Source organism: Eschscholzia californica, unplaced genomic scaffold, assembly GCF_041429995.1.
Source record: "Eschscholzia californica isolate CP2 unplaced genomic scaffold, dmEscCali1.0.p SCAF_4, whole genome shotgun sequence".
NCBI lineage: Eukaryota > Viridiplantae > Streptophyta > Magnoliopsida > Ranunculales > Papaveraceae > Eschscholzia > Eschscholzia californica.
In genome coordinates, this window is record NW_028238461.1 from 42,487,574 (window position 1) to 42,502,622 (window position 15,049).

At 36.8% G+C, this 15,049-nt stretch overlaps 2 protein-coding genes across 3 annotated transcripts; one reads left to right on the forward strand and one right to left on the reverse strand.

Moving 5' to 3' along the window:
• The first annotated feature begins 1,390 nt into the window (after positions 1-1,390).
• On the forward strand, positions 1,391-5,882 carry LOC147544835 (importin subunit beta-1-like). The gene is made up of 3 exons (XM_086636715.1): positions 1,391-1,477; positions 2,462-4,885; positions 4,985-5,882. Exons 2-3 carry the CDS (start codon positions 2,469-2,471, stop codon positions 5,178-5,180), a joined length of 2,613 nt encoding a protein of 870 aa, XP_086492841.1. The 5' UTR covers positions 1,391-1,477; positions 2,462-2,468; the 3' UTR covers positions 5,181-5,882.
• A 1,235-nt stretch (positions 5,883-7,117) lies between these two features.
• LOC147544836 (actin-related protein 7-like) lies at positions 7,118-14,616 on the reverse strand. Of its 2 annotated transcripts, none has more exons than XM_086636716.1 (8): positions 14,434-14,616; positions 13,941-14,023; positions 13,167-13,379; positions 12,391-12,532; positions 10,312-10,556; positions 8,986-9,169; positions 8,080-8,147; positions 7,118-7,526 (listed from the first exon to the last, which is right to left on the reverse strand). In XM_086636716.1, the coding sequence occupies exons 2-8, from the start codon at positions 14,016-14,018 to the stop codon at positions 7,374-7,376; spliced, it is 1,083 nt and encodes a 360-aa protein (XP_086492842.1). In that variant the 5' UTR covers positions 14,019-14,023; positions 14,434-14,616; the 3' UTR covers positions 7,118-7,373. The 2 variants fall into 2 exon arrangements, with proteins under 2 accessions (XP_086492842.1, XP_086492843.1); XM_086636717.1 differs by lacking the exon at positions 14,434-14,616 and adding an exon at positions 14,371-14,429.
• Positions 14,617-15,049: the final 433 nt, after the last annotated feature.

Below are 15,049 nucleotides of genomic sequence, written 5' to 3' on the forward strand. Positions count from 1 at the left end.
TTTACTTACTGAGACAAAATAAATGCATGTTGATTAGGACCAAATAAATGTCTTCCATGTTCAGTAGGGTAAAACTCATATCATCTTTTTCTTTTCCCATTAAATCTTTCTACACGCATTTCATTAAATCTCGACCCAATCGTGAGGCATTGTTGTTGTAAGTAACAAATTGTTACTACAAAGGGCATCCTTACTGTGAGTATCTTCTTAAATACTTCCAATGTCACTTGACAATTCGAGAAGCCCAAAATCACCCATATGTTGTATCATGAAAAGCACATCGATTGATGAGATCAAAACCGTTGGGTATATAATATTAATAGGATCTTGAATATTTTACATATGAAGATCATGTGATATGTAATAATTAGTTGACCGCTTTAATAACTAAGTTACGATGGGCCGAGTCAATTTAGTTTTAACACATCAAACACACCAATTTCGACTATGATTCTAGAGAAGAAAGACCCATCTCATCATCCAATGACGATCCTTTGAGTCGTGATCATTATCAGGTACTCATACAGATAAAAGTTAAGATTATATGATGTCTCTTATACACATTGCATTTTCAAATCCACATGATCATTTATGTTGTTTTAAGTAAAATATAACAAATCAACCGTCAGGAAATCGGTTTTACTCACAATGCACCTGTAGAACAGATAATCTCGACACAAATTGCATCTGATCTTCGACAATATCATGTATGGACTAGTTTTGATATCGCACTAAGTTTATTCATGTCGAAGTTAAAGCCAATTAAGAGATTCTTTAGATGTTGTACTGTGGACAATGAGATTTTCCCTCTTCTATATAATAATGTAGGATCAACCTCACAAGCTACATGAAAAAGCTGCCCTACTACTTCATTGCCACCACAAGATCCTCTACCACCATTGCCACAGAAAAGGCCATAGGTTGGTAACGTAGTTTGTGATTGTATCTACACTTTTTTGTTGTTGTTGTTGTTGTTGTTGTATGTAGTATGTTTAATTTAAAAATCTATTTTTGACACTTGAACTTAGACTGACTGGATCACAGACGATATATTTTCTCGTACGAAATAGAAACCCCTAAAAATATTATAGGATAGAGTTGAAAGAAATTTTTCTTAAACAAATGTAGTCTGGAAAATAAATGAAGGACTTTTTTTTTTATGAGATTAAAATAAATGAATAACTTGAAAAGAAAGAAAACAAAAACTTTTAATCAGATAAGGGCAGGTCCTGAGGTGCCAGAATAAATTAATATTTTCAAAAGTGTAAAAAACCAATAATGATAAATAAATAATAAATTATTAAATAATTATAAACTAGATATCTTTTTAATTCCAGCTCACTCAATATTTTCATTTTTACTTTCTTTTTTGTTCTTCTTTTCTGTTTGGTTTTAGGGTTTCACAGTTCTCCTCTCTGTACACAGCCGCTTTCATTATCAACGAAAGTTCTTCTGCTAAATCCATCCGACTATCCCAGTAAGTAAATATTCAACCCTTTTTATCTTTCTTTTTAGATTGAATAAGTAGATTTCTTCTTTGCGATCTAGGGTTGTGGACAATTTTTTAATACTACTATTCAGTTTTGATCTTGAATGATTCAACTAGGGTTTTGTTTGGGATTTCGATTTTTTATGTCTTGGGTATGCTTTTTTTCATTCGTAATCGAGAGTTATATATTGAGTTTTATTGAATTTTATTTGATTTAGTTCATTTTATTGGTTTGGGTTGAAGATTACTAACGAAATGATGTATTTTTAAGTAAAAGGTTGGATCTTCAATAGTTCTTTACTGATTTTCTCTATATATCTTCGTTATTGAATGAAATTGATTCGTTTGATGTGTTTTTTTTCCTGACTTGAATCTAGACTTAACCTTTTACAAATATCTAGATTGTCGGTATAGAGTCTTCTTTCATATTTATAGATTTGATTATGATTGTGTTCGAAATTTTTGTTATTGGGCAGTTCAGATCTATTATCATTTTCTCTATTTAGTTTGTAAGGTTAGGGTTTCTGGGGTAGTACAGTTTGTATATTGGAATTAGGATTTTATTTGAGTAATACGGAACTGTGAGGTTTATAGTCGGGTATTCTTATCTGGTTTTGGTTTTTACTAGTTGTTGCCTGTTTGTGAAATTGATGCAGAAGTATATCAATGTATTTATTCTGGTGTGCGGATCTCTTGCTTTTTCTACTTAGATTTGCCCAAAATACTGGAATTTGGAGATTTTCTTCCTCACTCTTTAGTACCTACAGATTTGCTTGTTAAATTATATAGTTTATATGATTATTTATCACACTTTCTCGGGCTATCACTGTTTTTGATCAACTTGTGTTTCCACTTTGATTCCAGTTTTTGGTCAAAGTGTTTTAGTTTAGCCTTGCAACTGCGCCAAAGCTTCGATCTTTATCGATTAAGTTTGCTCGTTCATCTAATTATTAATATATATTTTACTTGCAGATTAGTCATGGCGATGGAAGTTACTCAGGTTCTTTTGAATGCACAAGCTGTAGATGCTTCTGTAAGAAAGCATGCTGAAGAAAGCCTTAAACAATTTCAGGAACAAAATCTTCTTAGTTTCTTGCTATCTCTTTCTGGGGAGTTGGCTAATGAGGAAAAGCCTATTGAAAGTCGTAAATTAGCTGGTTTAATCCTCAAGAATGCCTTGGATGCAAAAGAACAACACAGAAAGTTCGAGCTTGAACAGAGATGGTTATCATTGGATACGTCCGGGAAGGCTCAGATCAAAGCGTTTTTATTGAACACTCTCACTTCTCCTGTGCCTGATGCTCGGTCAACTGCCTCACAAGTCATTGCAAAAGTTGCAGGAATCGAATTACCGCTTAAGCAGTGGCCAGAACTTATCGGATCACTATTATCCAACATTCCCCAACTTCCATCTCATGTGAAGCAAGCAACCCTTGAGACTCTCGGTTATTTGTGTGAGGAGGTCTCGTCGAATAATGTAGATCAAGATAATGTTAATAAAATACTCACAGCTGTTGTTCAAGGGATGAACTCTTCTGAGGCAAATGAAGTCAGGCTAGCAGCAACTCGAGCACTGTATAACGCCTTGGACTTTGCTCAAACAAATTTCAGTAATGATATGGAGCGTGATTATATCATGAGAGTTGTGTGTGAGGCAACTCTATCCCCCGAGGTTAGAATCAGGCAGGCAGCTTTTGAGTGTTTGGTTTCCATTTCTTCGACTTATTATGAGAAGTTAGCTGCTTATATGCAAGATATCTTTAATATCACCTCAAAAGCTGTGAGGGAAGACGAAGAACCTGTGGCCCTTCAAGCTATTGAGTTTTGGAGCTCAGTTTGTGATGAGGAGATCGACATTTTGGAAGAATATGGTGGTGATTTCAGTGCAGACTCTGATATCCCTTGCTTTTATTTTATTAAAAAGGCACTTCCTTTCCTTGTCCCTATGCTACTAGAGACACTCCTTAAGCAAGAAGAGGATCAAGACCAGGATGAAGGGGCCTGGAACCTTGCAATGGCTGGGGGGACGTGTTTGGGTTTGGTTGCTCGGACAGTTGGAGATGACATTGTTCCACTTGTTATGCCTTTCATAGAAGAGAACATAACTAAACCAGATTGGAGGCAAAGGGAGGCAGCTACTTATGCTTTTGGTTCCATCTTGGAAGGTCCATCTCCTGATAAACTCACTTCTATCGTGAACGTTGCTCTAAACTTCATGCTGAATGCCTTGACAAGTGACCCAAATAATCATGTAAAGGATACAACTGCCTGGACCCTGGGAAGAATATTCGAATTTCTTCATTGTTCAACTATTGAAACACCAATTGTTACTCCAGCAAACTGCCAACAAATTGTCACAGTTTTGCTTCAGAGTATGAAAGACGTTCCCAATGTTGCTGAGAAGGCTTGTGGTGCTCTCTATTTTCTTGCCCAAGGTTTTGAGGATGTGGGTTCTACACCGTCTGCTTTGACTCCTTTCTTTCACGATATTGTTCAAGCACTTTTGATGGTGACACACAGAGAAGATTCGGGAGAATCTCGCCTCCGTACTTCTGCTTATGAAACACTAAATGAAGTTGTGAGGTCTTCAACAGATGAAACAACTCCAATGGTCATACAGCTCACTCCTCTTATAATGATGGAGCTTCACCAAACACTGGAAGCACAAAATCTTCCATCTGATGAGAGAGAGAAACAGGCAGAGTTGCAAGGACTTCTCTGTGGGTGTTTGCAAGTTATAATACAGAAGTTGAGTTCATCTGATCAAACTAAATATGCCTTGATGCAGCACGCAGATCAGATAATGGGCCTCTTTCTGAGAGTTTTCGCTTGCAGAAGTGCCACAGTTCACGAGGAAGCTATGCTTGCTATCGGAGCTCTTGCTTATGCAACAGGCCCTGATTTTGCCAAATACATGCCCGAATTTTATAAGTATCTCGAAATGGGTCTCCAAAATTTTGAAGAGTATCAGGTTTGTGCCATTACTGTGGGTGTTGTTGGTGATATTTGCAGGGCATTGGAGGATAAGGTTCTACCTTACTGTGATGGTATTATGACCCAACTCCTCAAGGACTTATCGAGCAACCAATTGGATCGTTCTGTCAAGCCCCCAATATTTTCGTGCTTTGGGGATATTGCCCTTGCAATTGGGGAGAATTTCGAAAAGTATTTAGGCTATGCCATGCCAATGCTTCAAACTGCTGCAGAGCTCTCTGCACATGCATCTAACGCCGACGAGGATTTATCGGATTACACCACCCTTTTGAGAAATGGGATCTTGGAAGCATATTCAGGGATTTTCCAAGGGTTTAAGAATTCCCCAAAAACACAAACTTTGATGCCTTATGCACCTCACGTTCTTCAGTTTTTGGATAGCCTGTATCTAGAGAGAGACATGCAAGTCACACTCAAACCTTTCGATTTCCTTTTCTCATGCTATCTTCTTGGTTCTATCTTTTCAATCTATATTTACGATAAAACTTCGTCTTATTTCAGGGACGACACAGTCACAAAGACTGCAATTGGGGTGTTGGGAGATCTGGCTGACACACTAGGAAGCAATGCGGCTCCCTTGATTACCCAATCTGTATCAAGCAAAGACTTTTTGAATGAATGCCTTTTATCCGACGACCCTTTGATCAAGGAATCTGCTGAATGGGCCAGGATGACAATTGGAAAGGTTGCTGGTTAAGGTTTCTGCACACCTTCATTATATTCTTTTAGAAGTCCTCATGCATTCAAGTCGTGTCGAGTCAAGAGTCCGGTATTGCACAATATGTTTTTTTGAGTCAACTCACCGGTTTCATACCATAGGAATTCGGGGTTTGGTCATGGTACCATGGAGTCTTTTTTTTTCAGGGTAGTCGATCGGAGTGACCCACACAAGTTAATGCAGATTCGGTCGAAATGGGGCGAGTAATTTGAAGGGGAGTAGAGTATAGAGAGAGTTGTTTTCTCTTCAATATACTACTACCAATGTTTTGTATCATATGTGATATCTTTCTCAGTTCTGCATCTAGCAGGCGAACAATCAACACCCGTTGTTGTATGCAGAGGAGAATACACCCTGGAAGCCGACGAGTTACTCTGGCACTAAAGACGATCCCCGAGTCCTTTTCATTTTTATTTTATTTTATTTTATTCTTCTTTTTCTGCAGAAGTTTGCATTTAGTCTGCATTATTTCACAGGTTGTTTTGTAGTCTGTTAAAGTCTGTCCATGTTTGCATCTTTCTGATTTTGTATACTTTGCTCATCAAGTGGAACTTCAAATCACCCATCATAATATATGGGGAGAGCATTAAATCAGATTTTATTATTGTCATCATCAATAATTGTTTTTGTTTCCCTTTCAAGTTGGTTTTCTTATATATATCATGATGATTCACAAATCAAGATTTGGTATTCCTTTATTTTACTTTTTTTGTTTTATTCTACATGTTCATTTATGTAATCTTGTGGTTTGGAAAGGATGACTTGAAATTTGAGGCTTGTCTTCTTTTTTGTATCTGAACTTTTGATGTCACAAGATATGATCATTTTTCTGTCGCTACCCTAACTCATTGAGTTGTTCTCTCGTACATCAGAAACTTACGGTGAAGTCCCACTTCGGTTGAACTAAAAGATAGTACTTTTTTTTATTGGAATTACCACAATTTGAATTTTACTATATAAAAAGGTAAGAACCTTTGTTTATATAACATTGTGGTGTCAATTGAACACTTGAGGCGATTAATGTTAGGGAAATTGGCCAAAACAAGTAGGTAAAAGTAGGGTTATGAACTTGGGTAAAATGTTAGGGAAAAAAGAAAATTTTGCAAGGTGCGAGACTTTTTGGATGGGGAGATTTGTTGTTTGGACTCCTTATCGTATAATTGACTTGATATTTGGACTCTCTTTTTTCCAGTAATCATGAAACATTAATTTTCAAAAGCAAGTAGGTAAAAGTAGGGCTATGAACTTGGGTAAATGTTAGGGAAATAAAAAAAATGCAAGGTACAAGACATTTTGGATGAGGAAGATTTGTTGTTTGGACTCCTTTTCGTATAATCGACCTGATGTTTAGACTCCCTTTTTTAGTGATGCACTTTGGACTCCTTTTGATAGAATCACTTGGAAATATTCCATCTCTAAAGTTGTACTTTAGATAATTCCCAACTTACCCTTATATAATCAATATTGCGCTTTTGGTCTCCTAATTTATTTGACTCATTTTCTTCTTCTTCTATCTTTAACTCATCTTCTTCCTCACTTAAATTGTATTATAAATTCATCTTCTTCTTCATCTTTGACTCCCATTTCGAGTCCCATAAGTTGAGATACCTTCAACTGCATGCAGATAGAAAAGAAGAGCGTGTCCTCGGGCGTAATTCACATCTTATTTCGGCTCATTGGATTTCCCTTCTCTCTGTTTTCACACACTCTCTACCTGGTTCCTCTTCTTCCATCATTTCTATAACTTGTATACTTTCCATTTTTATTTAACCCAAAGTTTTTTATTCTTTTTAATTTAACTTAACTAAGATAACAAATTTCCCTTTGGATGGATAGATCACACACCTCTTCATTTCTGGCCCATGGCTATTTTCTCTTTCTTTCTCTCTTATCTTGGAAGGGGAGGGAGAAGATTATTTTCACCCAAATTTTGTACCCTAATGTTGTTGATTGTTTACACGAAGTGGAAGCCTAAACTTAATATCAGAGAACTGTAAATTTCCACCATAAAATCGAACAATCAGGAGCACCAAACACCACCCTCCAGCCTATCTAATCTTGTTGCACAACTGAATTTATACGATTTTTTTTTGTGTTAAGTGAAGATGATGATTGTAACTGAGCTAGAGGATGAAGCTGTAATCCTATGTAACAAGGATGAATGTATTATCATTAAAAGCATTTCCTATGGACAATTGAGGGTCCAGATTCGTCGTAATCGGCTTTGGTAATATGTTGGTTCTGAGGAAAGACTACTTTAGCAAGTATGGCACCTCCCATCCATGCTGAATTCCTGCTCATATTCTCTGGCATGTATTCTGGTGCCTGCATTTATTCATATAATAAGTCATTATTCAAAGTATTACTAAAATCACTTCTGAACTTCACTAAACTATGCAGAAGCATTCATTTGGATGTAGATCCAGCTCCCTTATCTCTGACGAGTTCACTGTCGATAATTGCTTCCCGAAAATGACCCGTTTAAATGACATTGTTGATATAAATGATTATTTAGGAGGAGGCGAGAGAAGATTGGGTATACATCATAGAGACATCTTTGTAGTACTTAACTAATATTTCCAAGTCTATTAGGTCGGGTAAGATACCTTAGTTTCTACAGGTTTAGTATAGGCTTCAATGGATTGGCCGAGTCCCTCTTCTATAAGAAGGGGTTTTCCCTAATCGGTTTAAAAAGTGCAATTAGTTAATTTAGAGATTAACAAGTGATTACTTAATTAAGTGTTTTTTATTTTCTTATGAGTATGGAATAGTTGTTTGAACTTGATTCTGCTGCGACAACAAGTTGATAGCAAGAAAAGCTAAATTAGAGCTTGAACAGAAAGAGTAGTTCATATCTTGGATATTAAGTATGACTTACCTTTACAAGAGATGGACGAACGGCGGAAGAGCAGAGATTAGCTTCTTTTTGGAATCTCTCTTCAAACCCTAGAAACAAAGCAACCCCACGGAACATCAATTCCCAACTCAAACTGTTCTTATATACATACATATATCTATATACACATCTATATATATATATATACACACAGATCTATATATATGTATATATATCTTATATACTTGATGAACTTTAACATGAAAAATAAACGAACTATATGAAACCCATTACACGGCCTAGAAATTGCCGAGACCTTGTCCATAAAACACTAATTGGTTGTGAATTATCATCAACCTAATAGACAAGAAGGCAAAACCTAGCATGGTGTTGCCCCAAAATCTGTATGATTCAACAATTAGAAAAATATAGTGGACTCTCTACAGTCCATACAGTTTTTTTTGTGGGAAAATGTTATTGTTTAAGAGCAAGGACAAGGCCGACCCATTTGGCTCATAGCTCGCTTATGAATAGGACTACAAGAACTCTCGAGTTTATCAAATTTAATGGATAAGATCGTTTCTCCATAAGTAGCAAAACAAAGAGAAAACCTAATAATGAATCCAGCTCTCAAAACAGGCACTGAGAAGTTCATATAAATGCAGTTGTGCAACTTAATAGTAAGTTAGCAACTAGTGTCAACATGCATTATCCCACTTTGAGAACGGAAGACATGTCTAACACAATAAATACTAAATGATGATAGATTACATTCCATTACAGGAAGCGGTTTGCACATGTGATATGTCAGATGGTAGGACAAAAAGTTCAAGGCGACCAGATGGGTCGCCTCATCAAAAAACAGAAAGGGTAAACTGATATCAGGACATTCACGTAGAGTGAAATACACACACACACGCGCGCAAGCGCACACACACAAACACATACCAATCATAGATGCAGTGCCACCACAAAGTACTGTATTTTCCAATAGCTGACGATGGTTTTCAGATGATACACTTGAGATACAACGGACAAGCTGCTCGACGATACCATGCTCCTCTAACCCTAATATTGATGGTTGGAATAGAGCCTCACCAACAGTATACCTTTCTCTCTCAATGGTTATCACCTGATACCATAGTTAGAGGCTCGGCATGAATATCTAAATGTAACAAAGCAAGCACAAGCAGTTCAGATCTTGAAGCTGTATTAAACAATTTAAATGTCTAACATATAAAAGAACAAAATATTAAGCATTAGGTAGCTCAGAGTATCAGCAAAGCGGCCCACAAACACATTAAATCAGTCATTTTCATTTGACTGGTTTTTCCCACTAAGCATTTCTTGGGCCAAACATCTACTTAATTGGATGAGGTTAATGAAATGCCAATGGCATTTGCAGCTTATTCTGCATATGCAGAAGTATCAAAAATCAAAAGAACATTAATAAATTGGATTCTAGCTGATCCATAAACTTTAGCTTGGCATACCTCACATACAAGTAACTCATGTCCAAATACTGTTTACATGAACCTGTTTATACTTGTATAAGATTAGTGACCTTCTCCAGTAGCAACAAGATGGTTATTTCTGCGCTAACACAGTTTATTTTTCGATTACCATATTATCTGTACTAGTCAACTTAAGCTGTCATTTTCATTTACGTGTAGGGTTCGTTTTGTCAGTTTCTGTAATAATTAGGGAGTTATTGTAGAGAATCGTGATTGAGAAGATAAACAAAAATTGCAATATTCCAGCTCGGCCAGTAGCGAACACCTTATTTTCAACTCATTGTGTCCAACACCTTATACTGGTTTCGGACACCGATACCCGAGATGTCAATGTTACATAGTCTTCACGGTTAAATAGATCAAAAGTAGAAAAGCTAGATTAAATCACACTCAAATAATCATGTATGCATGGCTCATAATATTAATGTTTCAATGAGTTTATGTGGTTATAACAATGAAATTGTTTGATTTGTCTATTTTGCGCCAGTATATAAATGCAGCAGTCAGAATGTCTTGCTTTTCCAACAACCTGTAAAACATCGATACAGTGGGACTTAGACCTTGCAAGTGCCAAGCTCAAATGGTTTTTAAGTCAAGCTGAATGTGCTACCAGAACAGGACGGCATTACCAAGTGTTTCAAGACAAACTGCATGTTTAAGCTGAACAACCTTAAAAGTTAAAACTAAAAAATTGACCACTATATGGAAAGGCATTCAATTCAGTTTCAGGTTCAATGAGGAATCTATTGTAGCACCAAACCTGTCCATCTGGAAGTGTATGTTCTTCTTTCTGACACGACTTCTGCGTTTCCTGATAAGCAGATTGATCTTCAGCACAGCATGCATATTGTTCTTTTAATCTTTCAACATCAGACAGAGCAACGTTCACATTTGGATTTGATTTTTGGAGTTCCTGAGCGAGTAACTTTGTCAAATCCATACCTCCGATTTCAATTCTTTTTGAGGCAATGTGTTGAACTGCACCTTCAGAAACTGGTGCAATATCTGGTCATTACAAATGGTGTGATTAATCTAGTCGTCGGGCCAGCTGAAAATTTACCGTTTCTCTCACATGAAAACGACACTAGTGAGACCACTAATATAAAGTTGTTCCAACTTAACTAAAGACATACAAGGTCGAACCACAATACAATACTAGTATTTTACTTACCCTTCCTAAGAATCTGTATATAGATGAAGAAAATGCAATAAGGAGTTCCTGGTTTCAGGACAAGATTTCCCACAACGGATGTCAGTCTAACGGCTGCACCATGTAAGTTTTCCACTTTACTTTATGATTTCTACTCTCCTTAAGGTACATCTCGGTCCAAGATCAGACATAATGAAAAGTGGATGTGGATATTTACAATCTACTGCCAATAGTTCAAAAACCTTTTATCATAGTCAAATGCGTAATCAGTTTCTTACGGCCCAAATTTCCATCCTCGCTGATCCTGGAGGGCTCATCAAGCCCCTATATCACACTCTAGTCAATCAATTGATGGGAGAGTAAACTCGCACGAGTTGGCAAACAACTCTTAAACGGATGACACTGAATCCCTTTGGAACATATATAACAATAGACTTGATCAGCAAGCTAGCCTTTCCACGTTATGATCCTTGTTTGTATTTATTTAGATGAGGATTGATATTTCTGGTTATTGTTAAGAAACTTGACAAGAAACCGCTTTTACTCTTAACACAAATTTACAGATACGACGTTGATAGTTAATCGTGTGATATTGTTCAAAAAAGGATATTATCCTGTGATAACAATTTACTGCTTACAGGCAGTCTATTGTCAATACTCATACTATATCAATAGTGTATGCATTACAAGGTCTTAATGTACAATGTCCCAATTGCATATAGAAAATTACCTCTAATTAGTCTTCTAACTACAATTTTTCTTTGTTTTCCTTCAATCCTTCAAAAATAGCTACAAATTAACTTGCCTAATTATCAGTTTCACTTGGTGATGAAAATATTGAAGTTGATGACACACTTTGCTGTTCTATAACATATTTAAAAGGGATATTTAGCGTTTGGGACAAAGATAAGTACCGGCTTTAGTGTTTGGGTCACATGTTTGTCCGTTATAGGGTCTGGGTCACGGACTAACCATTGACTCGTTGACTGATGACGATAGTTAACTACCGTCATTAGTCAACGTGGTCAATGGTTAGTCCGTGACCCAGACCCGAAAGCCGGTACTTATTCTTGACCCAAACACTAAACGTGGTCAAGGGTTGTTGAGAGTTAGGGTTTAAGAGAGCTTGAACAGAGGGAAAGAGAGAGAGATGACCGGCAAAAGCTTGGCCGCCCGGCCAATGCTTAGGCCGACACGGGAAGGAGTTGAGCTCGGTTCATGGAAGGTGGCAACAGCTTGGACGTTCATGGAAGCACCCTCGAGTTTGGAATTTCAAGGGACTAACTCGGTTTTCATGGCAGCAGCAAAGGGGACTTGGAACGGCTCACAACAGCTCGGGTTTAGTGTTGGGGTCAAGAATAAGTACCGGCTTGAGGGTCTGGGTCACGGACTAACCATTGACCCGTTGACTAGTGACGGTAGTTAACTACCTTCATTAGTCAACGGATCAATGGTTAGTCTGTGGCCCAGACCCTATAACGGACATGTGACCCAAACACTAAAGTCGGTACTTATCCTTGACCCAAACAGTAAATATCCCTATTTAGAAAAAAGAGGAAAAAACAAATTTCTAAATGTACTGCATCTACCTAAAAACATAAATTGTGTCGAAACCGAAGATATAAAAAATCGAAAAATGTATGAAACGATATAACATAAACAAAAGTTCTTGTTGGAACGATTGCATACCTATCTTCCCATGTCCAATATCAACAGTGCAACCAGAGATGCGTCCAACAGCATAAAGTGATAGCACTGCTTGTTCAGATGCATAAAAGCCTGAGACATTAAATGTTTCAAACATCATTTGCACCAGCTGTTCTCTGAGAGCCTAGGAATAAAATATAAGAAAATAAGGAGACACTCACCGAAGTAAAGTAATGAATCAATGTAATAAAAGGTGTCACCAACAAACAAATTCCTGTTATGATTATTATGCGTTGAAGCAGCCTAACAAGATTTTTAACCTATTTATTAGAGAACCTTTCTGTTCGTCATAGTGTATCATTGTTTGAAAAGGTATTCTTAATCAGTAATTTACAAAAATTTAGGATAAGGTGAGACGTGAAGAAAGAAGGAAAGCAGAGTTAAGTAATCAGTTAGTTGTATACTTGTATTTGGACCACGGTTTTTTCAGGTGTACTGTTCAAGAGGGGTCGAAGTTATCAGTGATGTAGTGTCAACTGCTTTTATTAGCTATTCGAAAGCCTAGTTATACATGTTGTTTGGTACCTCTCATTTTCTGCAATCTTCTATATGATTTCCCTTATAGGGAGGATTTCATTGATTCAAATTTGAATAAGGTGCCTCATTATTAAACGAACGGAAGATGATGAACAAAAAGAACGCACCAAGCAGTGGGACTCTGGGCTAGGAGAGACCATGATATTAGTTTGAAGTTGGGGCAGGACCTGCTTGGGATTAACAGAGGTGCATACACAGAAGAAGAGCAAGAGTAGGAATACCTTTGGGGTTGAAAGTGGATCTGTAAATAAAATTTGCCCCTCATTTCCAATCTCCCATCCAAGGCCAGTGTACAGGACATGGTTTAGCAAATCTTCCATGGCATCCCAGTCCCTAATAAAACCCCTCACCACTGGGTCAACAGTGATATCCTCATAGGTCGAACTATCACTAATGCCATCATCAAGCATACGTTTCATTTGAGTAGGGATGATCTATAAAAAAGAAAACTTTATCAAAAGATATACTAGCAATTGAACAAGTATTCAGAATTAAGTAACAAAAGAGTAGTTCCTTCCTGCCACAAATAATATTAGAAGTACGAACTTGTAAATTACAAACTTCATATAATAATTAGGACATATAACAATTGGGTGATAACCCACTTGGAAATAATAGACTCAATACCGAACCAAAAGCCAAAAAACGAAGAATCTTTTCTTTGAAATCAAAAAGATTCCTAAACCCAAAAACTCGTAAAATTTGAAGAAAATCATCCTAACTCGGGCCACTTAATAAATGTATCAAGGGCTCTCTGAATTCAAAGCTTGGTTAAAATGTGAGGTTGTGAGGTCTAAAATTGTTATTTCAATTACATACTGCTCAATTTATAAACAAAACCAGTCATCTATAATTAATGAAAGACCAATTTAAGTGCCCAATCTAGGGTTTTTAAGCTTAATCTAGGAGACCAACATTGTAACATACCTTTACCTTGTCAAACTGAAACCAAGATTGGAATTTTCTACGAGGAAAAAGAAAAGAAAGAAAGATACCATAGTCGGAGCTTGGTCTGGAACAGCAAAGCCTGCTTTAAGTAGCCTTGATCCAGCATCAACCACCACTGCTTCCATTGATTCTATAAAGGAGATAAAAAAAAACACATTCAGATTAGAAACTCTTTTTACTGATTTAACTACTCAATCATACAAATATACATAAACCATTTAATTAAACAAGGGTTTCTTCACAATTATGATATTCAACTCCTTCAGACAAAACCCTGATTCAGAGACCTCAATTTGACTACCAAACCTGAACAAGGTTTACATGATCAGTTACCATTAACTGTGATGATTACCTAGTAAGAATAACCCTAGAAATACTAAAATTAATTTCATTTTCATCAATTACATTATCACAAGGTAATGTGAAACAGTATGAGATGTTCAAAAGTGAGGCTAGAGAGAGAGAGAAGTAGGTTACCATGCTAAGTTACTGTTAGTGATTAAACCTAGTTAGTAGCAGAAATGGAGAGAGGAAACGAACCTCAAGAAGAAAACACCAATTTGCTTGAATTCCTTCAATTTCTCCTCCTCTTTTCAGAAGCGGGAACCTTTGCCCTTGAACGAGTAAAGGTGAAAATGAACACCCCGAGGGGTTAGAGCAACTCCAACCTGGCCAGGCTCACGCCAAAAATTCAAATTTTTTTTGGACTCTTTTTTTTAATGTAATTTGTTTTAATTTTTTTTCAACTATAAAAGAAACTTCCACGTTAATAATTAAAATACATTTAACGAAAGTGTCGGTCTCCGAATAGTTTTTCAACTTTGGAAAAAAAGAAAATTATTTCGAAAATAGTTCAAACACATATCTTGTATATACACAAAACCACACACGTTTCTCGCACACCAACAAAAACGTCACACACGCATTTCCCACGTAAACAAATTTTCGGCCTCAAGATATACTGGGTTGGAGCTGAATTTTTGAGGTTGAGCTGAGGCCAAAAATTTTTGGTGAAAAAGTGGTTTTTTCGAGCTAAGACAGACTGGGATTGGAGTTGCTCTTAGACAAGGTTCAAATCGAACGGCTAATAGACATGGCGCCTTTAGTATGAAAGTGGGGGTTTTGGTGCTATCATTAGAAACTAAAGTTGAGAAAT

Coding starts and splice junctions, on each gene's coding strand:
- LOC147544836 (XM_086636716.1), bottom strand. CDS start 14,018: ATGGAAGCAGTGGTGGTTGATGCTGGATCAAGGCTACTTAAAGCAGGC. Junction 13,380..13,940: donor CAGACCAAGCTCCGACTATG/GTATCTTTCTTT, acceptor TCTTTTTTATAG/ATCATCCCTACTCAAATGAA. Junction 10,557..12,390: donor TATTGGACATGGGAAGATAG/GTATGCAATCGT, acceptor TGTAATGACCAG/ATATTGCACCAGTTTCTGAA.
- LOC147544835 (XM_086636715.1), top strand. CDS start 2,469: ATGGCGATGGAAGTTACTCAGGTTCTTTTGAATGCACAAGCTGTAGAT. Junction 4,886..4,984: donor CTGTATCTAGAGAGAGACAT/GCAAGTCACACT, acceptor GTCTTATTTCAG/GGACGACACAGTCACAAAGA.